Source organism: Macaca fascicularis, chromosome 7, assembly GCF_037993035.2.
Source record: "Macaca fascicularis isolate 582-1 chromosome 7, T2T-MFA8v1.1".
Lineage (NCBI taxonomy): Eukaryota > Metazoa > Chordata > Mammalia > Primates > Cercopithecidae > Macaca > Macaca fascicularis.
Genome location: NC_088381.1, coordinates 33,141,083 through 33,168,859, shown reverse-complemented (window position 1 = coordinate 33,168,859; position 27,777 = coordinate 33,141,083). Strand labels below are relative to the sequence as shown.

At 33.3% G+C, this 27,777-nt stretch overlaps 1 protein-coding gene across 24 annotated transcripts in view; it reads left to right on the top strand.

Annotated features, from left to right (window-relative positions):
* Positions 1-27,777, top strand: part of ZNF280D (zinc finger protein 280D) — a 97,678-nt gene that overhangs the window by 18,802 nt on the left and 51,099 nt on the right. For 11 of the 24 annotated variants that reach the window (XR_012414992.1, XR_012414991.1, XR_010588075.2 and 8 more), the window contains exons 2-9: positions 3,256-3,299; positions 6,307-6,453; positions 9,359-9,424; positions 9,518-9,657; positions 16,851-16,968; positions 20,183-20,353; positions 20,503-20,612; positions 26,948-27,171. Coding sequence is in view for 18 of the 24 variants with exons in the window: in XM_045395504.2 (XP_045251439.2) it covers positions 6,318-6,453; positions 9,359-9,424; positions 9,518-9,657; positions 16,851-16,968; positions 20,183-20,353; positions 20,503-20,612; positions 26,948-27,171 (965 nt within the window). In the remaining 6 variants the exon portion in view is untranslated. Of the gene's footprint in view, positions 1-2,880; positions 2,986-3,255; positions 3,300-3,411; positions 3,481-5,719; positions 5,852-6,306; positions 6,454-9,358; positions 9,425-9,517; positions 9,658-16,850; positions 16,969-20,182; positions 20,354-20,502; positions 20,613-26,947; positions 27,172-27,777 lie in introns of those variants that run through there. The other 13 variants (XR_012414993.1, XR_012414990.1, XM_073995863.1 and 10 more) reach the window with 6 other exon arrangements.

Sequence of the window (27,777 nt, the reverse complement as noted above, 5' to 3'; positions counted from 1 at the left end):
AGGCATGAGCCACTATGCCCAGCCTGAATGTTTTTTCTTAATAGAAATGTCATAAAGATACCTTATCTAAATGTTAATTTTTATATGTTGGTACTTTTGAATGGGATACTTATTCTATTAGATTAGTAGTATATAATTTAACAGTGTGTTATGTTTATATGAGGGTAAAATTTTTTTTGGTGTATATTTTAATTAGTTTAGAAATGCTTTTTTTGTATATTTTAATTAGTTTAAGAAATGCTTAGCTGATAGCACATAAATTCCAGTATAATAGAATTGGAATTAGTTCTTTTTTTTTTTTTTTTTTTTTGAGACTGAGTCTTGCTCTGTCGCCCAGACTGGAGTGCAGTGGTGCAGTCTCAGCTCACTGCTGCAACCTCTGCCTCCTGGTTAAAGCCATTCTTCTGCTTCAGCCTCCCGAGTAGCTTGGATTGCAGGCACGCTCCAACATGCCCGGCTAATGTTTTAATTTTTAGTAGAGACCGGGTTTCACCATGTTGGCCAGGCTGTTCTTGAACTCCTGACCTCAAGTGATCCTCCTGCCTCGGCCTCCCAAAGTGCTGGAATTATAGGCGTGAGCCACCGTGCCCGGCCTAGAGTTTTTTAAAATGGGATTTATCCCAGAGTTAAAAATAGTTAAACATTATTAAGTGGTTTCTATGTGCCAGGCACTGAGATGTGTTTTATATATATTATCTCATTTAATCTTCATTATAATCCAATGACATAAGTCTATTTTTATTTTATATGTATATGTAAATGGTAAATGTATATATAAAAAGCAGTAAACAAGGCACTAGGTTAACTAACTTGTCCAACATCATATGGGTAGTAAGTGATTGAGTCAGAATTTGAATTTGGCATTCATTCTTCACCATGTTTTACTCTTCATGGTTACTGAATGTTTAGGTATACAATAGATTTTGAGCTGAATTAAGCCAGAATCTTTTCAGTTGAAATATAGTATAGCCTGAGAGCTAGAATTGAAGATGACTTGGCAGAAAGTTGTGGCCATGCTGGTACTATGACTTGGTTCTCCTGATTTCTAGTGTGGTATTCTTTTTTCAAATGTGCATACACTGTAGTTGTAGTTTGTGAAATTACTTAATTTTTTTCTTATCAGAGAGTAAAGAGGACTATGTCTAGTATATAGCACACCTGTGTTCGTAGTATGTGCTCAGTACTAGATCACATACAGTATTAATATTATTTAATACAGCAACATTACATCAGGTGATATCTATCAATGGATGAAAGTGAAAATTTCAGTTAGTGAAAATACTTAGACCCACATTTCCATTGATTTCTAATTTTTTATAGAAAAAGATATCGTTTAATTTTAGATAAAAACTGAAATCAAACATTTATAAAATAGGAATTATAATTATTTATGTGGGCAGTATCCATAAATGAACGGATTTTATTTTAAGTCAGTTACTTGGAATTCATTTTTCCCCCATACAAACAGTATATTAAATATGGGCATGTAATCTGTACCTGAGTTAGTAGTTGAACTTGAGAGTCTCCCTTTTTTTTTTTTTCCTGGCTATTTTATTTTATTTTATTTTTTTGAGAGTCATAGTCTTGCTCTCTCTCTCAGGCTGGAGTACAGTGGTGCAGTCTCAGCTCACTGTAACCTCTGCCTCCTGGATTCAAGCGATTCTCCTGCCTCAGCTTCCCAAGTAGCTGGGACTACAGGCATGTGCCACCACGCCCAGCTAATTTTTGTATTTTTTCATAGAGACGGGGTTTGACTCTGTGTTGGCCAGGCTGGTCTCGAACTCCTGCCTCAGGTGATGCGCCTGCCTTGTCCTCCCAAAGTGTTGGGATTACAGGCGTGAGCTGCCACGCCCGACCTTTTCTGGCTATCTTAAAGAGCCAACTCTGAGCTGATGCCTTTGACGTCCCCGTTGCATATCTTTGTTGGATATACCACTTCTCTGGCAGCAGATTTAATGTTTCATAGAATTCTGTGCTTTACCAACAAAATTCTGAAGCCAGTAGATACTTATGTGGTCACTTAAAAACATTATATATGAGTCCATCGGATATGTAATTGTGAATCTTAAAAATATTCTGTGTTCCTGGTATTGGTAAGTCCTTAATGTGAAGCAAGAATTATCATGTATTTATCTGAAATAAGCATTATACTGTTGCTAGTGGGACAAGCTACAGCTATTCAAAAATTGAGTTAAAGAGATTTTTAATAGTACAACTTTAGAACTAGGGGATATTAAGTTAAACACAAGATTCACTAGAGTCTCTTGTGATAGTAACTCTGAATAACTGAATTAATAACAATAACTTCTGGAATTAAAGTAATAATTTTTTCCTTTGTGCTATTTCAGTTTACATAATTTGGAAATTGAAAAGTAGGAAAGCTTGCTTTTGTCAGCCTAAGGATAAAGAGGAAAGTGAAGGTTGAATTAGTTGTGTATTCCAGTGTTTTAGATTTCCACTGTTTAATTTTTGACATTTTTTTGCTTTATAACTCAGTTTTATAAAAGCTTGTTTATTTTGTAAAATTTATGCTATTGCGTGTGCATGGAAATTCAAAAAGCAGATTCTCAGTTTGAATAAAGCAATTCAAATAGTTTTTTATTTTCCAAAAAAAATGTGTATTCTAACAGCATTTTTAAAGCCAAATAAATTATTGACATACTAGATTGTAAACTTCCGAAGTCTAGGAATGTGATATACTCATTTTTGTTTTCCCCTGACCTTAGCACATTACCTTGCATACAGAAGGCCATGAGTAGTTATTTTTTGAATGAATTAATCTATGATGAAATATTTCCAGTGAATTTTCTGTTCCCATTTAGTTGATAAAAAACCAGAAAGATAAAACTAAAATTTATTTAAAATTGTGTTTTCTTACAGAAATAATTACATGTATTTCTGAAATACAAAGAAAAGATAAACAGTTAAAGATTAATGTCACTCAGCATTTGAAAAGTTCGATTTCCAGTAACAATACATTGTAAGGTGATTACTCATTTTTACTAAATAATACTTTAAAAAATTATTTGTAATTTATGAATCATGACATTTCTTCAAGTATTAAGTGCTGAGTATAATAATCATGTTTTTATTAAATTTGGGTTTATTCAGGAATGAACCAGTTATGTAAAATGAACTATATGTGTATATCAAATATATCAAACATAATTGATCTCTGTATAGGAGAAAAGATTAAATATGTATACGTCTAATTTAATGAAGTCCACGCTAATAGTTGGTATCTTTATTTTATAGGAAGGAAAACAGAAATAACTTGCTGCCTTGTCTGGAGTCACATGGTGAGTTTAGAGATTAAAGTTACATCCAATAATTTGTGAATCCCAAGTTTCATGTTTCAATATTTGGTGTTACTTAAAGTGACTCATAAAATTGACTGATGTCATGTGTCAGTACTTAGGTGACAATTTACAGAAAGTCATCTCTGCAGCTTGATGGGCGACAACCCTTTTCAACCAAAAAGTAAGTGTTGCTGCCACGACTAATACTAGTATATGTGACTTTCGTATCACTTTACTTCAGGAGAAAGGATGAAAGTTGGGAGACATTTAAAAAAAAAATGCTTAAAATTGTTAAAGTAACAAATGTTCACATAAAAACAAGTAATATAAATAAAAAAGTGAGTAAAATAGAGGTGTTTTCCCCCATTATCAGAAGAAACTACTTTTACCAATTTGATACATATAATCTTACATGTTTCTTCTGTACACAGAGAAAAAGTAAATTGTTTCTTAAAAAGTTGTAAAGCTATTATGCCTTAAAATATTTTTTTCTCAAAAATATATCCTGGGTATATTAACAATGGCAGTGCCCTGTTAAAAAGAACAAGGAAGACCTTTGTATACTATATGAGTTTGCTAGGACTGCCATAACAAAGTACCGCAGACTGGGTGGCTTACACAGTGGAAATTTTTCTTATAATTCTTGAGTCTAGAAGTCCAAGATTAAGGTGTTGGTAGGATTGATTTCTTCTGAGGGCCATATGGGAGGGGTTTGAGGCCTCTCTTCTTGACTTGTAGATGACCGTCTTCTCCTTTTTTTTTTTTTTTTTAAGACGGATTCTCACTCTGTCACCCAGGCTGGAGTACTGTGGCGTGATCTCGACTTATTGCAATCTCCTCCTCCTGGGCTCAAGTGATTCTCCTGCCTTAGCCTCCTGAGTAGCTGGGACTACAGGTGCTCACCACCAATCCTGGCTAAGTTTTTTTGTATTTTTAGTAGAGACTGGGTTTCACCGTGTTGGCCATGCTGGTATTGAACTCCTGACCTCAGGTGATCCGCCTGCCTCGGCCTCCCAAAGTGTTGTGATTATAGGTGTGAGCCACTGTGTGCATCCTCCATCTTCTTCTTATACCTTCTTGTGATCTCCTTTCCTGCTTGTGTCTGTGTCCTAATCTCCTCTTCTATTAAGGACACCAGTCATACTAGATTAGGGCCCACCCTACTAACCTTATTTTAGTTTAATTACTTCTGCAGACCCAGTCTCCAAATATAGTCACATTCTGTGGTGGTGAGGGTTAGCACTTAAACATATGAATTTTGAGAAAATGCAGTTCAGCCTATACATGTAACAACTGGATGTAAATGATACTTTTGTTATTACTATACAACGAGTGTCCCTAATTATTTAAAATTATGCATTTTCTGACTTCGCCTAGTCCATATATTATTATATGCTATGTGCCTACTGCCCCTCTAATGTGTGGGGGGAATGTATTCCTATATGACCTTGAACATATAAAATTAACACACATGAAAAAACAGTTTGAGATCATATATGTTAAATCTTGAACTGCATGATATTGATTATCAGTGTAGTTCAGATTTTGAAGGAAAGTAAAATCTAATGGTTTATTAGGGGAATTATAATTGAACCAAGAGTCAGGAGGGCCAGGGAATTAATATTTTGTTGAATATTCACTTGATGTTAGGTGCTTTATGTGGCATTTTCTTGAATCTATGTGATACTTCTATTAGGTAGATATACTTCTATTATAGATGAGGAAAATAGGTTCAAGTAACTTCTCTAGAGTCATATGATTATAAACAGTGGAATACAGGTTTGAATTACTCAATTTGATATCAAGTCTCTGCTGTCTTTGCTGCAGACTGGAGTGATATAGGCTAGAGCTGAGAAGGAAGGATATTCTAGGTAGAAGAAGTGGTGTAAATAATAGCTCTGAAACACACAATAAGGCTGGTGTTTCAAGTATTTAAAAAACACAAATGCTAAGTTATGACTTGCCAATGAAAATTAGTATTTTTAATTATTAGATTTGAAGAACTCTGTATAATTAGTCAAATAGTACAGTTTAGAGAAAAAAAGGTTGCTGATATTGATGGCATTTAGGAAAATGGGAAGGCCTTTTTTTTTTGGTAGGTGGACTACACTATAACATTAGACTAGAAAATGATTTGTGACTTTCTTCCTGTGAGAAATATCTACTTTGCCCTTAATTGAATAAGCCTAATTTGTTTTCCATATTCTATTCTAGCGTCTCTTCCCTGCTGTGTTCTGTGCCTGCCATTATTATTATTATTATTATTATTATTGTTATTATTTATTTTTTTAAAGACATACTCTCACTCTGTCACCCTGGCTGGAATGCAGTGGCATGATCTCAGCTCACTGCAACCTCCACCTCCTAGGTTCAAGCGATTCTCCTGACTCAGCCTCCCAAGTAGCTGGGATTACAGACTCGGGCCACCACGCCCGGCTAATTTTTCTGTCTTTAGTAGAGATGGAGGTTTCACCATGTTGGCCAGGCTGGTCTCGAACTCCTGACCTCAAGCAATCTGTCTGCCTTGGCTTCCCAAAGTGCCGGGATTACAGGTGTGAGCCGCCTCTCCCATCCTGCCTGGCATTCTTGAATCTGCTTTAGTTTATCCCGTTTATCTCCCACCTGTTGCCTCTTATTCTTAGTTTATCTGCCTTTTGTGAATACATTTTTAAAAAGACAGTGGGTATAATCCTTTTTGTAGAGATAATCATATTCTATGTATATGACTAAAACTCACTTTCACTGAATTTGACTATTCCAGATTTTCTGTCTACTGTAAATAACTACTGTCATCAATGATCTGTTTATCTAAATTTTATTATTTAATATTTTAGAGAGTAAGCTCTGCACTTCTCACTGTTGTTACCACATACTGACTACAAATATCAATTCAGAAATTCCTATTAGGGTTATTAAAGTACATCTTAAATTTAATGCTATGTATTACAAAAATGTTTTTATCTTTATTTTCAAAAATGAGGTTTACTTCTCTCCTTTTGAAAATCAGGTAATTCAAAAATGGCAGAACTGTTTATGGAATGTGAAGAAGAGGAGCTGGAACCATGGCAGAAGAAAGTAAAAGAAGTTGAGGATGACGATGATGATGAGCCAATCTTTGTTGGAGAGATATCAAGTTCAAAACCAGCAATTTCAAGTAAGCATTTACTTTTAGTGAAACCAAACTTTATAAGGTATTACTTCTAATAGAAAAACTTGTGAACTGTTTAATAGGTACTTGGTGTTCATGTTCCACTGTAAAGAGTTAGGTGTGAGAGATTGGGTGGGAGGCCAGTAAGAGCTTGAGAATCAGGATGGCGATGTGTTTGGGGACTTGAGGAAGGAGGTAAGAGGTTAAATATCAGATGTCGGAAAAGAGAAATGGACTGAGATTAGCTAGTGACCCTGGAGGTCTTCTGAGATTAGAAATCGTAATTTTTAATGGAGTTAATTAATTAGTTAATTAATTTATTTGAGACAGGGTCTAACTCTATTGCGAGACTGGAGTGCAGTGGTGCAATCACGGCTCACTGTAGCCTCAACCTCCTTGGCTCAAGCGATCCTCCCACTTCAGCTTCCCGAGTAGCTGGGACTACAGGCGTGTGTTACCATGCCTGCCTAATTTTTGTATTTTTTGTAGAGACAGGATCTCACCATGCTGCCCAGGCTGCTCTCGAACTCCTGAGCTCAAGTGGTCCACCTGCCTCATCCTTCCAGAGTGCTAAGATTGTAGGTGTGAGTCACTGCACCTGGCCTTAAGTAACGTATTTATCTGTTTATTCTTTTTTATTTTTTTTAAACCCAGGAGAAAAGAAAATAAAATATTTGGAATGCTTTGCTTAAAATTTCAGAATATACTAAGTGAGTTTTTGTTGGTCTCAAATGGGACTTCTCACATCCAGTCCTCACTGTAGTGTCATCTATACATGGCCACAAAATGTATAGGTGATGAATGATTGCACAGTCTCTGGCCTGTGTACCAATAGAAGCTGCAGCTTCTGACCGTATCCATCTTCCAGTAACTCCTTTTTATATTCATGAAAGATAACGGTGCTGTCTACAGCCGCTCTACTTGGATGATGTAGCGTTTAGTACATTAAATCCTTAAGGCTTTTGGGCAGAACAACTTGGTACCTTTGTGGCTTATTAGCTTTGAATTAGAGAATTGGTCTTGACATTGTTATAATATTAATGTGCAGATACTGTGACATTTGTTAAAATGTCCACTCAAAAATGTATGACAGTGCAGAGAAATAATGTACAAATTTCAGGGAGAAAGAGAAAATAGATCCTTTTGCATTTCATTTACTTGTTTGAAGCCAGGAGAATTTACCAAAGAATGTTATGTACCCAGTTTACTAGTGTGTGTGTGTTTACTTACCATGGTAGTGCTTCAAAGTGTGATTAAGAGACTAAAATTTTCTGAAAGCCTAGTTCTTGCTTCGCTTACCTCTAAACTCGGATTGGCACCTTTATTCAGTTTTATTAGAGAGACAGTAATTACACCAATCGGATTTTCAGTACCATTTCCTGTGGCACGTTGGTCATCTCTCATGGAATGCTAAGCGGAGTGCCACTTGGATTATAAAATGTATTACGCATGATGGCATTGTTGGTAATAGTGGAACATAATATTCTCTTGATTATTGTTTTATATTGAAATGTTATATTGCAAAATTATTCAAACTCTTACCGAAAACATGACAGTTAAGATTCAAGTTGAATTTATACTGATTGTAGATGACTCTTCATGGTATTCAAGTAGAACGTTGTACATTAGTTTTAAAATAATTCCATCAAGAAGGGGATTGACCCCAATAGAATTTCTTTTCTACAGTGTTAAGGTGAATAATTTAAATGGTTTTATTGTTATTTTATGTGTAAGCCATAAAATATGTTAACGTATGGAACATGAGTTAAATGTTTGTATAAAACTGCAAGAAAGGAGGTCAAAAACTTGTGATCCGTAGACTACACCCAGTAAAAAGTACGACAGCAATAGTTCTTTCATGGTCTGAGTAAATATTTAATCCTGAATTTCTGAGTGAAAACAGTTTCAAGTTCTTTGAGTAGAACTTTCTGTAATAAGATTTCTGTAGTGTTTAATTACAGAGCACTGCATTGACCTTATCAGAAAACAACCATATTTCTGTTTGAACCATTATTTTATAGAATTACTTAATGGGATCTGGTTCCTTTCTACTGTGAGGAAGATACAAGAAATTTTTTTGAGATTTGGTGGGTTCTTTTTTTTTTTTTTTTTTTTTTTTGGTGCTTTTTACCTTTTTCTAACCAGCAATTTTAGGCAAATCCTCATGCTTCCAAACCACAATTTGATAAGCTAGAAGTTACAGAGTTTACATGCATGCAAGAATGAGGAACTTTAAATTGATCCTCAAAGTCATGGCAGGCTCAGATTGACTTCTGGTGTAGTGGTAGTTTTGAAACTTCTTAACTAATAAAATGCTATGATAAACTGTTGGTTCACTTTAGTCTGCAATCTCTGATAGTTTTTCTTTTTTAACTCAAAACTAATAGTAGATAATCCAATGAGATTTTCCGTAATGAAACTTCAAGGCTTTTAGAGGAGTGAATGCAGTGTAGAGGTTGGGCAAGGATTTGATTTTGAATCATAGGAACTTGACTGTATGTACAGCCCTGTCATCATGCAAAGAAAGATATACATTTAAATTACAGGTTGTATATAAATATATTTTTGGAAAATTTTTATTAACTATGTGATGTTTCTTCGCAAGCACAATGTTTTGAGTCACATGTAGTCAGATTTGTCATTCCCTTACTTCTGGCTTTTGGATTTTGAGTTACAATGAGAAAGATTGTTCTTAGTCTATAAAACAAAGCCTAGTTATCTTGTTTCTTTTGTTTCTTTAGTAGATAAAGATGAACTATATTTAAAATGAACTATATTCTTAAATCAGTGATTAGTTATATACTCTTTCCATAAATCTGTTTAAATGTTTTCAATTGATGATTTCTATTATCTTAATATGTATTTCATTCAAACAATGAATTTTAAAATAAATAAATATAATCTTTTATAGATATTTTGAACAGAGTTAACCCCAGCTCATATTCAAGGGGACTAAAGAATGGTGCACTCAGTCGAGGTACAGTATTATTGTACTATTTTATTTTTAAAGTGAAGTATTTTGACAAAATTGATTATGTACAAATAATTATTGTGTTACTTTAAAATACAGGTATTACTGCTGCATTCAAGCCTACAAGTCAACACTACACGAATCCAACATCAAATCCAGTGCCTGCCTCACCAATAAATTTTCATCCTGAGTCTAGATCTTCAGATAGTTCTGTTATTGTTCAGCCTTTTTCTAAACCTGTAAGTGTTTCTAAAACTATACAGCCAGCTCAGGGATCCATTGGATGTTATTTATCAATATCAACAATACCCAGTTAAAATTCTGGACTGTCATAAGTAGTCATCCAGTAGAAGCATAGTTAGCATCAGAAAATGTCACCATATTTTTGGTAACTCTAGCAGTACCCCAAGTAATAACTGAAGGAGCTAACTACCCAATCTGTTAATAACAGGCAGTATGCCTAAATAGGTACAGTAATGAAAACTATACTATCAAAATGTGAATAAAGTTATAATCAGTAATAAATATTGCATAATGACAAATATTTAAGATTGCAAACTGGGCCAGGTATTCTTAATTGGGAAAACAGTCAAGAGACCATCATAGCTTTTTATTCTGAAAACATTCCTTTATAGTTCAGTTAGTTAATAAAAAAAAGGTTTTTTTCCTATTACGAAATACTCCCACTTTTTTTGTTACAAAAAGTAATAGAAAATGGTAATAGTTAACATTCATTGAGCTGTTAGTATGTATAAGGCTTTGTGCTGAATGCCATAGGTAACTTCATTTCATTTAGTTCTTAAACATCCCCGTGAAGTAGACACTATAATTATCCTCATTTTTTAGTTGAGGAAACTGAGGCTTATAGAGGTTGAAAGATTTATTCAAAATCCCAAAGTTGGCAGTTGATGGATCTGGGATTTCAATCCAGCCTAACCCATAGTTTATATGTATATGCACACATACATACATATATGTTGTATATAAATGTACACTTTTTTAGTCATGAAAGAATTGCCTTAGTCGAACAGTTCTTAGACTGTATTTTGCAATCCTCTGGGGTTCCCCAAGACCCTTTCAGAGATTTGAGAGTCAACAGTGTTGTCATTATAATCACAGACTGTTTTCCTTTTCCACTGTGTTGTTATTTGCACTGGTGATGCTGAAGTAATGGTGGGTAAGCTGCTGGTACCTTAGTGTGAATCAAGGTAGTGCCACCAAAGTGTACTTACAGTTTCTGTATTAGTCACCTGCCATGCACTCACAGTAAACTATATTACTCAACTGAGTATTACTCAGTTATACCCAATTTCCCTGATGAAGCATTAAAATGTTATTAGTTTTGTTAACTCTCTACACTTGAATATGTGTTTTTAAAAATATTCTGTGTGATGACATGGGTAGTATGCATAAAGTACCTCTGTGTCTGAAGTATGATGGTTGTCTTGAGGAAAAGCACTTGTGTGATTGAATTGTGAGGTAAACTACCTGATTTTGTTGTTGTTGTTAATAGAGCACCATTTTTACATGAAAGAATGACTGACATACCATGGTGTATTAGATATTTATTTCTGTGTATCAATATTACCACAAACTTACACAGCTTAAAACAACATATACTCTTTATCTCATGGTCTCACAGTTTCTGTGGGTCAGGAATCAAGCCATGGCTTAGGTGGGTTTTCTGCTTAAGGATCTCACAAGGCTGCATTCAAGATATGGTCCCTGAAGTTGCAGTTTCATCTGAAATTCTATTGGGGAAGTATTTGCTTCCAAGTTCACATGGTTGTTGGTAGCATTCAGTTCCTTAAGGGTTGTTGGAATGAGAATCTCAGTATCTTGTTGGCTTTTGGCTGGCTCCTTGGCAGGTAGGTTTTCCCAATAAGACTGCTTGCTTCCTCAAAGCTAGCAGGTGAGAGTGAGTCCTTAGCAAGATGCCCTTACGGTCTTAGGTAACATAATCATGTACACAAAAATCATATATATCCTGTCACCTTTGTTGTATTCTATTGGTTAAAAGCAAGTCAGAGGTCCTGCACACACTCAAAGGGAGGGAATTATACAGAACATGAATACCAGGACCCGGGGTTTATGGGTAATGACATTTACATGGAGGCCAATTTAGAGTCTGTCTGCCACACACTTACTCAATCTTGATTGTTTGGCAAACATTTCCTCAAACCTCTCACTTCAACAAAAACAATTGATAGTAATATTTCTTGCCAATGGTAAAATTTGAACTTTCAAGCAAAAATTAGAATTTTGGAAAACTCATTTGCCACCGTGATCTTGGCAGCTTTTGAATACCAAGAGTTTTCTGATGAGTGGTGGCGTTCATAAATAATGATTTAAAAAATATTGTGTAATGAACTATGTCACCATTTGGAAGACCTGTATAATTCAGTGAAACCAGTATTTTCCACATAACTAGTATATATATTACAAAAGTATGTATGGGTAAAACATCCATTTAAAAGCTAAGATCAATGATTTTAATGGAACAGGGATACGGTTTCAGATTTCACACTGCAACAAACCTTTAAGAAAGTACCAACTGTTCAGTTTTGGTATAGTATCAAAATAGTATATCCACAGTTAATTAAAACCCTGTTAAAACACTCCCTTTTCCAGTTACATATTCCTTTGAGGCAGATTTTAATAATATTCTTCAACCAAAACAACATGTCCTAGTAGATTGAAGGCAGAAGCAGATAAGAGGCTAAAACAATTTTTGATTAAGCTAGATAGTTAAGAGCTTTGCAAAGATGTGAAACAATGCCACTTTTCACTAGCTTTTTTTTGTGTTTGCAAGTCAATTTTCATTAAAATGTTATTTATGTTAATCTGTAATGAGTTTGTTATTTTAAAATGAATAAATAAATGTTATAAAATATTCTCTGTTTTAATTTCTAATATGGAAAATACTGATAGACATAACCAATGTAAACAAAATCTTTTTGGGTTCAACAATTTTAAAGTGCATAAAATGGTTCTGAAGCCAAAGAGTTAGGGCACCACTGTCTCAGAAAAATAGTAGTGAATTTTCCTAAAAATGTATATTCTTTAAATAATAAGAACAAGGGAGACTGCTGAGTCTCTGTCTTGAATCATCCAAGGTTCCACAGGCTATTTCTAATGTTTTAAAAAATGTAATAGGTGGCTGGGCGCAGTGGCTCATGCCTGTAGTCCCAGCACTTTGGGAGGCCAAGATGGGCGGATCACCTGAGGTCAGGTGTTCAAGACCAGCCTGGACAACAGGGCAAAACTCTTATGTCTCTACTAAAAATACAGAAGTTAGCTGGGCGTGGTGGTGGGTGCCTGTAATCCCAGCTACTTGGGAGACTGACGCAGGAGAATCACTTGAACCTGGGAGGCAGAGGTTGCAGTGAGCTGAGATCATGCCACTGCACTCCAGCCTGGGTGACAGAGTGAGACTCCATCTCAAAAAAAAAAAAAAAAAAAGAAAAGAAAAGAAAAGGAAAGGAAAAAAAAGGTATTCCTGAAGGTAGCTGGAAGGCTACCCAGAATGTAAAAATTCTTTGCTATTAGTTGGAATCAAATTAACTCAGTGGTTTCTTTCATGCTTCTTATAAGCTATTTGGCATTTGAGGGAAAAAAAATAGAAAAAGAAAACATTGTTTAATAGTTTGTTAGGTAAAAATCTTTCCAACATTTGACCGAGGGAGGGGAAAAAAAAATAAAAGCAAGAGTTTGTACATTTGGTAAAGGAATTAGGAATTAGATTCTTTTCTGACTCAGAATGTTTTGGGCATAGTTTTTAAATGAAAGCACCTCAGTTGATGGTTCCTATATGTGGGTTCTTTTTAAAAATGAGAGGTTTTGCCAGTTGGTCTGGGTGGAACCCAGAAATGATAGCTTCTTAAAAACTCTTCAAGTGTGATTCTACTGTGCAGTTAAAGTTAAGAATGACAGTGGAGTATTCTGGAATGAATTGAGAATCCTGTTTAAGGGACTTTTCTCTGAATTTTGGAAGTTATTTTAATAAATTATAATTAGTAATTTTTTATGTCATATTTTGTGTGTGTGTTTTTACTTTTTCATGGAATGTCGTATCTGAACATCGCTTTCAGGTTGGCAGGGATGGGATATATTATTATTACCTAGAAAGTCAATGTGATATAGCTTAAGTGCTTGGGCTTTGTAATCAGTCAGACCTGGATTCTATTTCCAGCTCCATCAGCAACAAGTGGGGCTGTACTGGGAGCCTTATTAGACCACACCTAACCTTAGTTTACCTATTTATAAAATGGGGAATAATATTAGGTCTTTATTAGTATTGTTGTGATAGCTGCTTAATATGATACATGTACCATGAAGAGCAAGTACATTTAAAACAATTGTGATTATTTCAGTTTGAAAGGTGAATAACTTGAAACTCAGAAGTAACTTTCCCATTTTTTCACAAATATTTGGAGAAAATGTTTACTTTGAAGTGTATGTTTTATTACTGTTAAATCATAGGGCATAATTGATTTAAAAAAAAATACCACATGTTGAGGCCCAAATGCCTACATCTGCCTATTAGGCCTCGAATTCTAGGATTAGTTTGAGTTACATCAATAGCTTGTTTCCATAACTTCTTAACAAACCCGTGTCAATAGAAAAGTTAGTAACAAAGCAAAATTCTTCAAACTTAAATATTCCTTAATTTATAATAAAACATTTATGTTTCTCTTATGAAATAATATGTATTTGGGGACAGAGTTTAGAACAGTGAAAAGAGTATATCAGGACCCTATAGTATATGCAAATACATATTTCTGTTTTTTCACTGAACATTCTACTTGGAACATTTCCTAAAAAAATGTTAATTTGGCCGGATGCGGTGCCTCACACCTGTAATCCCAGCACTTTGGGAGGCTGAGGTGGGCAGATCACAAGGTCAAGAGATGAAGACCATCTTGGCCAACATGGTGAAACCCTGTCTCTACTAAAAATACAAAAATTAGCTGGGCATGGTGGTGTGTGCCTGTAGTCCCAGCTACTTGGGAGACTGAGGCAGGAGAATTGCTTGAACCCAGGAGGTGGAGGTTGCAGTGAGCCGAGATCACGCCACTGCACTCCAGCCTGGCGACAGAGTGAGACTCCGTCACACACACAAAAAAGTTAATTTTTGCACAATAGTTTATCAGTTTAATCATTTCTCCATTGTTAGACATACAGGTTATAATTGCTTTGCTGTTATAACTAATTTTCCCTTAAACATTTTTATTTCATTACCATAAATTCTTAAAAATGGAATAATTAGATAAAAGAGGGTAAACTGGCTGGGCACAGTGGCTCACACCTGTAATCCCAGCACTTTGGGAGGCCAAGGCAGGTGGATCACTGAGGTCAGAAGTTCAAGACCAGCCTGACCAATATGATGAAACCCCGTCTCTACTAAAAATACGAAAATTAGCCAGGTGTGGTGGCATGCGCCTGTAGTCCCAGCTACTCAGGAGGCTGAGACAGGAGAATCACTTGAACTCAGGAGGCAGAGGTTGCAGCGAGTGGAGATCAGTCCATTGCACTCCAGCCGGGGCAACAAAAGTGAAACTCTGTTTCACACACACACAAAGGAAGTGAACATTTTAAAGCCTTCAATAGCTACTGCGAAAGCTTTTATGCAGAAAAATTATGCTAAAATATAAGCTCTACTTTGCCAATAATGAATGTTACTACTTTTTAATTCAAACTAATATTAGACAGAGAAAAAATAGTACAAACAGTTCCCATATACCTCTTACCCAGTTTCCCTTTATGTTAACATCACAACTGGGTAATTAACATTAACCCAACTATAGACCTTCCTGGAATTTCATCAGTTTTCCCATTAATGTTTTTTTTCCTGCCCAGTATCCTGTTCAGGATCCCACCTTGCAGTTATTTCTTTTTAATCTCCTTATATTTTCTAGTTATTCATTCTTTCTTTGTCTTCCATAGCCTTGACACTTTTAAGAGTAGTGGCTAATTAATTTATTTTGTAGTAGATATTATGGTAACATGCCAATTCATTAGTTAAATATTGCTATTGTTTTTATTTGCATTTCTTTGGCTAGCAATTTGGAAAAAAGGTATTTCGTATGTGTTGTTCATTAGTATTTGATATCTGAATTCTCTCAGTTTATGGCCTTTGCCCATATTTCTCCTAAAGTGATAGTCTTTTTGCTTTAATTTTTAATCATTGTTAATCTTGAAACTTTTGCTTGTTATATATTATGACATGTAGAATGGTCCAAAAGTCACTCTGAGAGCTTACTGTCCACAATGAGTATCTTTTAAATGTATTAATAGTACTGGAGTAAATTTGTGTGTGTGTGTGTGTGTGTGTGTGTGTGTATGTATCATTATATTTAATGTATAATAATATTGGAGTGTATGTCCCTAAATTATATTGACCATATTTTTCATAATTATGTACACTATATATGTATGCTCATATATGTTATAACTTTATACTGCTTTATACTTGACCACATTATCATGCATCTCATACTTTTCACTCCTCTCTTCTTAAGATCTTCCTTTTAGTTTGGACCACCCTTTCTCCTGATGGAAGGGCTAAAACTTCCTTTGAGTCCCAAGGCCTCCAGGGGCAGGACAGCTGGCCCCAATTATTCCTATAAACAACTTCTGTTCTAAACCGTGTCTGCCTGGCATTCTTATTTGTTCACTCTACTGACCGGTTTGCTTTCATATTTGCCTGATGAGACGGAAGATTCCTGGCCTAGCATGGCTTTCTATGGGATGATGGAAAGGGTGTGGGGCCCATTTTTTCTCCTTCTGATGTGTAGCTTATACATTTCTCCAATAAAGATGATTTCAAAATTCATATTATGTGATATATCCATCCTTAACACTGATGCATAATACTGCAGATTGATTCTGTTTGTTTGCCCTGATATCTCAGTTGTGAGGTTTTTAGAGGCATAGAAGCTTTTAATTTCTTCGGTCATGTAAATATGGTTTTTAGTTTTCTCCTTGCTTATGCCCAAAGATTTTGCTAAGTTCTATTATTTGCCCTTTAATGAGGATACTGCATCTTTAGAAGTCATCTAAAGTGTATCAATCTTATTGATATATAAGTTGATTTATGTTTCTTTTACCTTGAAGAAGTTGAACTAAGAATACGCCCCCCATTTTAGTTTTCTAGTCAGCAGTAAACCAGCTCTAAGTAATAGCTTGCTTTCAGTTTCAGTAGATGATAATTTTGGCAAAGTAGCAGTTATCTTTGTGTTTTTAACTTATTAATAATTGAGTCATCAAAGGATTTCCTTAGAATATTGGGCATACAATTAAGTTTACTTTTGTAAATGTCTATGAAATAAAATTCTTACATAATTATGTAAAATTACATAATATATAATTATATTGAAATAATTATAACTGTTGAATAAACGTATTATTTTTCCTTTGAACTATTTAACAGGGTTATATAACAAACTCATCACGAATTGTGTCTAATAAGTCATCAGAGTTACTATTTGACTTGACCCAGGATACAGGATTATCACATTACCAAGGGGGACCAACACTTTCTATGGCAGGTTGGTTTTAGTATTTTTTTCATAAAGATTATAAAAAGAAACTTGATAAATATACATATGAGATTGACTTTCTGTTTTGAAGCCCCTACCCTTGTGTGAAGTTTTTCATATATTGTAAGGTGGAACATCACTAGCAGTTCTTGAATACCTTTCTTGGGTAATTTTCTGTAAAATCCTATTTAATGACAGAATATTTTATTTCTTCCTATTAAATAAGTAACCAACTTTGAACTCATTCTCACTTGGAGCTAACCATAGCTGAGATACACTAAAATAATCTGTGAGTTAGAGAACTTCTCAGGTAGCCTAAATACTCCGTTTAAAAAAGTATTAATTAGTTTCTATGGACACTAGTGTGAAAAATATATGGTTATAGTTGATTTCCTAATTAGTATCTTTCTGTTCTAATTATTTCAGAGTGATAGTTCAATATGATTATAAAGTGCTATTATAAACTGCCAACAGTAAATAAATAGTGATTTGCACATAGTAAGTACTCATTAATGTACGTTGAAGGATTAATGAACTTTCCCTGTTGAGGAACATTGAAAGTTATTTGATTGTATACTATAACAAAGTTCTTCATTAATCTAAAATAAATTAGTGTACTATAAAAGAATTTTATCTAATTGAAAATTCCCTATAATCAAGGCGGTTATTCTTTGTATATTCGCGATTTGTATCTATTCAAATATGTGACTAAACAGACGTATACATGATTTTTTGGAATTTTTAGATTTACTAACAAATCAGTGCAGAGAATTTACCAAACCCTCTCCTAGTTTCTTTTTAATGGTAATACTAAATGTGTTATAAACTTAAACTCCTTTTCCATTTTGATAATCCTTGATTTGATATTCACCTCTCTGGGTGTCACTTACATATTTAGTAACAATCTGGTTTGTGAAATAGCTAAGAACCAAAAGAAACAGGGAGAAAAAAAGTTGTCTTAAAGTCTGGTTTCATAAAGCATATAGACTTTATTCATAGAAAAAGTCTAAATTCTTGAAACTTCTTGAGAATAAAGAGAAATAATGACTCCTATTCTTCCTGTAAGTGTTCTACTTCAGCGAGTGGGACTTTAGCCTGAGCAGTAAGTAGGATGATTTGATCCTCTATTCTTAAGATTTTTGTAGTCTCTGTTAAGTTACCTAACCACTTTGGTTTTCACAAATTGTTAAAAGGGAGATTTTAATTTTTCTTGCAGAATGCATTCATTCTTCACATCTGGAACCATTCATTTGGACATGTAATTTTAATTCTTGCTCTACTTAGGGATTTTTTAATGCCCAAATCCAAGTGAAATGTGAGAATACATTATAAGCTTTAAAAGACTTGACAACCCAGTTATTCTGAATGATAATTATGAATGGTATGTGCCACATGTTCAGTAACATGATTAACAGACTACCATCTAGGGAGATTATGGGGGTTTGGAGAAGACTGGATTTGAGCTAAATCTTGAATGAGAATACGATTTTTACCAGCAGAGAGAGAGCTGTTGCGGGTAGGGAGCAGCATAAGCCAAACACAACAGAGAAATAAGTTAAAGCATCAAAATTTAAAATAAATACAGAGTGATTTTATTTAATCTTGAGATTTCTTGTTTTAAAAATTCTTAAAGCAGTCTGTTTCTACTGTCTAGCCTGCTGTATAATCAGATGCTTAATTCAGAATTCCAGCATTCGTTGGTTTTTCAGGTAACTTAAACATCTCACAAGAATGTGAATGTGATTATACAGAATCTTTCCCATGTACCTACAGTATATCTATCAGTAATCGAGTATTTTGAAGATGGAAAAAAATCATTTTTATGTTATCTGAAAAGGATGAAACAGAGAAGCCAAGTAGTGTAGTACTCTTAATTTGCTGTAATGTTTGCCCTTATTAAAAAGCTGACAAGTGAATCTATTATATTTTTCCCCTTTAAGGTAAGTTAAATATAAAATATTTTGTTAGTAATAATAGCTGTAATTTATTACTGAGTGCTTTCTGTGTACCAAATGTTTTGTTGGGTGCTTTAAGTACATTATCTTATTTGGTCCTTAAAGCAGCTCTGTAAAATAGGGTATTATAACTTATTTTATAAAAAAGGAAACTGAAGCTTAGAGAAATTAAGCTAAGAATACGTAACTAGAGAGTGACAAGGTGTGGATTTGAACTTATCTTGTCTGACTTAAAAACCTGAAATATTTCAAATATAGTTACCTTACCATTTCTACTTTTAATGTATAGTTGGGAGGACTAAAATATGATGTACAGTTTTAGAATCTCTTTTACAAAGTACAGTTGTGTGTTATTTTCAAAATAAGACTTTTCTGAGCCTTATTATAGCCTGGATATCCTCATTTCTCTTGCGAATGCATTAAATAAAACTAAAATTGTTTAGTCTTAACAAATTGGTTTTCAAATGGGAAAGTGTTTTTAGGAAAGAAATCCTTATATAAACAAAATTTAAATAAATAAAACAAAAAAGAGTTTCTCTGTTAGACATGCTCAATATATTCTCTAAAACAAACCCATTAATTTCTGGGGAACATAGTGTGAAAATCATTATACTTACTACTTCCATGATGTGTCCTTTCCTATAAATGAATGAAGTATTATCATTCAAGATTAGTTGTTTCCACCTTGTACATAGCGATAAATGAGTAATACCACTCAAAGCCATGAGTAGACCACTCTTACCACTCTTCAGTTTGTTAGGTAGGAAAGAACTAAGTTTCCATTAGACATTTTAAGTTGTTAAATAAAAAAAGGCATCTTAAGAGCATCTCTAAATTTTTGAAACAGGTAATTGTTGGTTTTTTGTTTTTTTTTTTTTTACAAACTCTAATGTACTCAATGCACTTAAGCATCTAAAGATAATTCATTTATCAGAACTTATTCGTAGTATACTTTTTTTTTGGCTTGGAGTATTGGTCTGGCTTCCTTTATGATAGCTCTTTATATATTTTTTTATTTGAAGTCATATTTAGAATTTTCTTTCATAGAGGGATTCTTTTTTAAATTATTTAAATGTATGTAGTCCATGAAAATATATGTGCAATTTCTTTACACCCTTGAGTTTGGATCATATCAAGTTTTATCATTATTGTCATGATATGATAATTCAATTATATTACCTTTAATTTAGCTCCAAAGTATTTTTACTCATATGTAAGTAATATTCTAATTTTTAAAAATATATTTCTCACTGTTTAAATTATTGTAGGTATGAATGAAAGTTCATTTTTATCAAAACGTCCTTCTACTTCTGAAGTAAATAATGCTAATCCAAAGAAGCCTAAGCCCAGTGAAAGTGTTTCTGGAGCAAATTCCTCAACTGTATTACCTTCAGTTAAATCCCCTTCAGTGACATCTTCCCAGGCTATGCTAGCAAAAGGTAAATATGAAATCTGGTTTGTAAAAAGAAGTTATAGTATTTATACATACATTTTAGAAGTGGCTATAAATTTAAAAAGTATTATTAGTGGTTATTTAAGGTTAAAAAATGATGAATTTTGAGTCATAAAAGTTCTGAATTTATTTTAGGTGCAAATACCTCATCAAATCAATCTAAAAATGGAACACCTTTTCCAAGAGCCTGTCCAAAGTGCAACATTCATTTCAATCTTTTGGATCCTTTGAAAAATCACATGAAGGTGAAACTCTTTCAAAATTTAATTTGTAAAAAGTTTGCACGTTTCTAAAAATACTGATGATTATAGTAATTAATGATTTGTCCAGAAATAATCTTACTGGTATATCCATTTAAGTAACAATTTACATTCGTAATGATTATATAGATTCTCAAATTCCTTCTAAATCCTCAAATTTTAAAACTTAAATTTGTATATATTATAATGTATGCTTATTGTATTTTAATTTTAAATAAAGATAACGTATTAATCAGATTATTTTATTTATCTGGTCATATTCTTCAAACTTCTTATAAAACAGGCATTTTATTACATGTTTACTTTTGCATATAACTTAAAAATTCTGTTACCTTATTTTTGTGTCCATGTTAACATGTACATGTCAGAATGAAAATCTGAGTTTTATATTTTAATTTTTAATATTCAGGTATAAACTCCAAATGTTGGAGCATTTCATATGAAATAATTGTTTTAAGTCAGTCCAGAATATAGTTCATATAATTGTATAAATTAATTTGAGCTTTTTATTGGTACAGGAAGCCCTTGAATTTAGGTTTTAAGAAATGTCCAAAGTACTAATGAAGTATGAGATTTAGGTAACACTTAAAAGTATTTTAGTAGATACTATAGTATCCTGTGTTTGTGTAGAGATGGTCTGTACTCCCCTTGAGTGCCCAGTATAAATGACAAGAAGGGAGAAAAGAGATCAGAAAAAAGGCAATGTAGATTATATAAGGAAAAGAAAGAAGGAGAGGGGTGCAACGGCAGAGAAGTAACTTAGGAAAAGTTTCTGCTGTTTCAGAGATTGACACATTTTTATTGAAATTGAGCATTTTACAAAAAAAGTAGAAAAAAGGGAACTTAAAAAATTATAAATACAGTCATCTTATTCATGTACACAATCATATTTGGTCTGTCCTTACTCTCAGAGTATAGCCCTGGATAACTGCACATTATGCTTTGGTCTTATAGGAGAATTATCCTGTAGAAGTACTTTCAATTTTCCTCTTCTGTGTAATGTTTTGGTGAGATTTCTGATGTTTTTTTTGTTTTGCATTATAAATGAAGAAAAAAAAGACTATGCTCTTTATCTCTTTAATTTTTTAAGTAGGTAGCAATACAGTCACATGATTCAAAACTAAAAAGCCTACAGAGATACACATGTGAAGAATCTTACCTCTGTGTCTTTTTTACCTGGTTCCTAGTATGACTCAAAAAAAATAATTTTTTATTAGTTTCTTTTGAATCCTCTATGGTTTTCTTTCTAGACGTACAAGTAAACCTGAATGTTCTTATTTTCTATTTTGTACAGAAATTGTAGCATGTTATATATACCTCTGCACCTGGAGAGAATGGCAACATTCTCCAAAATGTGGCTTTTATGTGTTACTTCATGGTTGTAATTACGTATAGTAGAAACAACCAGAACTTCATAGAATTTTCATATTAATATAATAGAACAATATTACATTTTAAATAAGGAAAGTATCTCTATCATTCTAAGAAATTGTATTTCTTACAACTGAACTAAGTTGAAGATAATATGAACAGTGTATGTGTTTGTATCATAAGGAAATCTTGAAAGAATGGTCTCCAAATCTGGGAAGGGAAAGTTTGAATCTGTGGGAACTTTTTACTTTCTAGTTTATATATTTTTATGTATCAACTAAAGTTTTAATGTTATAATAACTTTCATTTTGAAAAGAATGATTTTTAGATTATTTGTGAATGATTTTTTGCACACTAGCATGTAAATAATGTTTTCTTTCAATGGAAAAATATTTAAAATATCAAATATTCTACAATAATAAAAATGTATTTATCTGAGAGCATGTGTCAGACACAGTACTAAGCTTTAAATACATTATTTCATTAATCCTTAGAAAATTCTTTGAGTTTTTTTTTCATTGTCGTATAACCAATTAACTGGCATAACTAGCTTTCAAAACTCAGTTTCTTTAATGGTAAAGCCCAAGCTTTCACAAATACTTTTTTTTGTAAAGTATAGGGGGTATTCAATATTACATGGAAGCTTGAAAATAGGTATATTATTTTTCCTTTGGGGTATGGAATTTGATATTTATCAGCCAAATATAGCTTATTAATTATATTTATATTTCTGTGTCTTTGCTTCCATTTAGTCCACTTGGTCTGTCCTGGATTGACAAACACCACGTTTCAATCCACATCTTTCACTACCAGTATTTTCTTTCATACATTGCAATTTTGTTTCAAAGTTGTTGCTGTTGTTTATGATATAGAAGAATCTAGCTTTTATAACTGTATTGTGAGGCCAGGAGTCATGGCTCACACCTGTAATCCCAGCACTTTAGGAGGCCCCGAGGCTGGCAGATCACCTGAGGTCAGGAGTTTGAGACCAGCCTGGCCAACATGGTGAAACCCCATCTCTATTAAAAATACAAAAAATTAGCCAGCCATGTTGACACGCGCCTGTAGTCCCAGCTACTTGGGAGACTGAGGTGGGAGAATGGCTTGAACCTGGGAGGCAGAGGTTGCAGTGAGCTGAGATGGCACCACTGCGCTCCAGCCTGGGCGACAGAGTAAGACTCTGTCTCAAAAATAAAATTAGAATAGAATAGAATAGAATAGAATAGAATAGAATAGAATAGAATAGAATAGAATAGAATAAACTAAAAAACTGTGTTGTGAATGTATCCTTTAGCATTTTAAAAAAGTATCCTTTTCTTGGTTTTAATGGTTAGTGCCTTTTAGCCCAAATTCTACTTTGATGTTAGAGTCACAACCCCTGTATGGTTTCCATTTGCCTGCGATATTCTTTGTTTATTCTTTTATTTTCAACTTGTCTGAATTACTTTGTTTTAGGTGTGCCTTTTGCTTTGAGCAAAGTTGACTTTTCTTTTGTGATCCTATATGAAAATCTCTTCTTTTAATAGTGGGTTTAGATTTACCAAAGTGATAGTTTTTTTGGTCTTAGTTCTGTTAATATTTTTCATTAATCCTTTCTTTCTCTTTTTTTAAAAAGACTTTCACAATGTGGTTGCTTTATGTGTGGTTAGCTTGGGTTTCTAAGAGAGTTGTAGTTGTGTTCTCCTGGTTATTTTTCTAATTTTAATGTATAACTCCACTAGTCTTCTATTCCTTTAGCAGTTCTCTACTGTTCTTTTCTATGAGGAAGGATTAAAGTAGCATGAAACTTCCTGTTTTCAACCCACCTGTCTTTCTCTTTTTTGCTACTTGATTTTAGTCAGTATTGTCTGAGCATTTGTTTGCCTTTGCTGTTAAAATGCCTATACCTATATTAGTTTTATTTGGTGGCTCTAACTGATAATCCTTTATGAACTACTACTATATGTGAGGCAATCTATGAACTTTTGAGATCATACTCTTTGTCCTTTTATCCTCTTCCAATTTTTATTCATTGTATTATTTTTCCATTGTCAGGGCACATGACATTACATTTGTGGTTTTTTTTGACCTTGTGTCATACTTGTTTTGATCTTTTTCTACAGTAAATATATCCAGTGTTCATCATCAGTGTTTTTGTCATGGTTTATTTGGTTTTCTGTTTAGCTAAAGTTCATTCTGTAGTAATTTCATTTAGGAGGAGTCTGAAAATGTCTTTCTTTGAGGTCGTTCATGTTCAAAGCAATTTCACTATAGTCCATTCTGGAAAGATAGTTTGATCTAATATAAAGTTAATCGAATCCCACTATCAGGATTTTGTTGGTGTAGCTCCCGTTTTCTAGTATTCAATATTGCTGTTGAGGAATCTGGGACAAGCTGAATTATTTTGCCTTTTATAAGTGGTTTGATCTTTTTGTTTGGCTGTCTATAGCCTTTTGGTTGTCTACATTGTTTTTGTTTTGAAGACGGATAATTTTATAATGATATAACTTGGTGTTGGGAATTTTGGCTGAGTCCTCTCTGGCATACTTCTTGTTCTTTCAACCTGTATATTTGGATTTAGCACAGTTTATTTGAATTGTATTTTTAAATATTTATTCCATACAAATTCATCTCCAATATGAATTTATTTTATCTTCTTTCCCTGGCATATGTCTGAATTTTTTTTTAAATGGACTTTTCTCTTACTAATATGTTTCCTTTATTTTATTTGAAATGTCTGCTCACCACTGTATTCCTTCCTAATTTGTCTTCATGTCTCTGATTTTATTTTTTTTCCTATACTTTCACCCTTGATTTTGCCACTCTTTTTTTTCCTTCTAAATGTCTTGTGTTGGCATCTTTTCTTGCTTTGTGGTCTTCCAAATAGAGACAATTGCTTCGTTATGTTTTTAAAATTTGTGGCTACTGTTTTCATCTGCATCTGCTCCATGGCAGCATATTTCTGATGTTTTTGTTAGAATTTTATATTTTTCTGTTATTTGCCTTCTTTTATTATATGGTATTGTTGTTTAGATGTGAGTGCTTATCATGTTTACAACTTGGATTTTCTTGGGCCAGCTGTTGTTATACAAGCTTCTTTTAGGAGAAAGCATAGGTTGCCAGGATAGTCTCACAGCTTGCTAGCTGGTTTAAACAGCTTTTTGCTGGGCAGAAGGCTTCCTGCCATTGTGACTTGTGTGTCTGATTCTTTATGTAGCACTGCCTTTCTGCTCTCTGTACTGAATCAGGTCTGGGGTACTTCTCCTGCCATCCTTCTCGCCTCAGCTTCTGCACCTGTTTTTGCAAACAAAGGATATACCCTTGTGATTCAGAATATGTGTTTCGCCTTTAAGATGTATATTTTTACTGACTCTTTAAGATCTGTTACCACCGGGTCCCCTTTACTTCTCTGGTTTACTTCTAGCTAAATGCCATCTGCCTGATGTTGGCTGCTTTGAATAGTGCTTTCATATATTATGGAGTCTGTGGATTTTATCTGACCCTTAGTTTCAGTGATAAACCAATGTGTGGAATTTGCTTGTGTGGTTTTTAGATGACTCTCAGGAGGAAAAGGGGAAAATGTTGACTGATGTCAGATGTTCTCATGAGAAGGCCTATTTAACTATAAAAATAGGATCCTTTGCTCAAAAAAATGCACCTAAATTTTTAGGGCACTAACAAAGCAACAGAACATGGTCTGTGTACTGGGAGGAGTAAAGATAAGAATGATACATAGATGATGTCTGGTATTTGTCAAACTATAGTATACGGCATTAAAGTACATATTTAATATTTGCAGAATGTTTAACCCACAAAAATAAGGGATAAATGAGGAATTGCAGTGAAGATCTATTAATAAAACTAAAAGGTACTAGAGCTGAATAAAACATGACCAGTTGATATTGTACCATAGCTCAGCTATGCCCCCCATAGCTTACTCTATCCTCCTATAAAACCTAAAATCTAACTTTGGTTCTCATCTCTTAAGGTGCTTATTTGTTTTTTGGATAAGCAAAGGGTACTTTGCTGTTCTCAATGACTAAATCCTTCACCCTAATTCACTACACGTTGTTGTCCATTTTTGGTTATCAATGGTTTATTATTCAGCTCTTCTACAGAGATAAGAAATGTTTAAAAGGTACTCTGTGAACAAAGTTTATACGTTTATTTTAAAAATCTGATCCTATCCTACTTTTCTGTTAAAAAAAAAATAGAAAAACAGCAAGTAATTTATCATCTATTATGGGTATCATAATTTATAGGTATTTTAGGGTAATCTTTAATGTTCATAGACGTTACATTTTACAAATGTAAATTACATTACAATGTTCATAGACATTACATTTTACAAATGTAATTATAAATTACAATGTAATTTGATAATTTTACATTTGGGACAGAAGATTATCCACATTTCTAATTAGTGAGACTATTCTATATTATGTAATTTTTGTATAATTTTTCCCCAACCAGGCTTTATGAAATTTCTAATTAGGGAGACTATTCTATATTATATAATTTTTGTATATTATAATTTTTCCCCAATCAGGCTTTATGAAATTTTGTATATCACTTGATAATTAAATATATACATCAAGGCATATAAACATTTCCTTTCTATACATCTTGACATGGACATGAGATGAATGATTTTTGGTTAAGGAACAAATTATTATTAAATATTTACATCTAAAAAAGCAAATTGCAAGGGTAAAACTGTTAGAGCTACAGCCGTGTCTTGGTTTTAGGGTTTCTCAAATCTTTTTGAATTCTTATATTAAGATAATAGGTGTTTATTATTTGAATTTTTAGACTGTATATATGCACCACAAATTTTTGGTGACTATTTTTCTAGATATGTTACAAGCATAGTTTTAATGGTCTGGCCTTAGGTGTAAACACACAATCACCTTTTGGTGTATTTTTTTTTAAAGAATAAGTAAGGCTTATATATTTTTTTTCTCTTTCAGTATTGTTGTCCAGACATGATAAATAACTTTTTGGGACTGGCTAAAACAGAATTTTCAAGTACAGTAAATAAAAACACAACTATTGATTCAGAGAAAGGAAAATTGATCATGTTAGTTAATGACTTTTATTATGGAAAACATGAAGGAGATGTCCAGGAAGAACAGAAGACTCATACAACCTTTAAATGCTTCAGTTGCTTGAAAATTCTAAAAAATAATATTAGGTATGTAAATACTTGTTTTTATTTCTATTGAAAATTGAAATGCTGCAAATAAAAATGTTACACTTTTATCTTGTGTTTTCTATGCCATTCTAGGTAAGCGATTTTAACACTTTCTACTAAGAATAGAGGCAGATTCTCTTGTTGAAAAGCTTCTGTTCTTTCTTGTGTTGTGGAGTTTGACTCTTGGATCCAGTTAGTTGTATTTCTTTCACATAGCTTAAGAAAGGACAGTTTATTTTAACTTAAGACAAAATGAACTTCTTTTTTCTGTTTTAGTAGTGCTCTTTGAATTTTTATTAGACATTTTTTATTTTCTAGTTGCCTTTGAATTTTATATTTCTTCACATTACAAGAAGAACCACTTTATGTTTGTTCAGGTTGAGCTCCTCCATACTAATCTGTGTAATGCTCAAATTTTTCAATTTATATTTACAGTTTTTAGAACATTCATCTTGCAGGAAAAGTTACCTGTTTTGGAGATGTATCAGTTATAGGAAACATGTCTGTTTTGATTTTAAAATTTAACACCTTTAGAAATTAGAGATTTAATTCCCAGTGGAATATATAAATGCTTTAAATACTGGAAATTTGCACTTCTTAATCGTT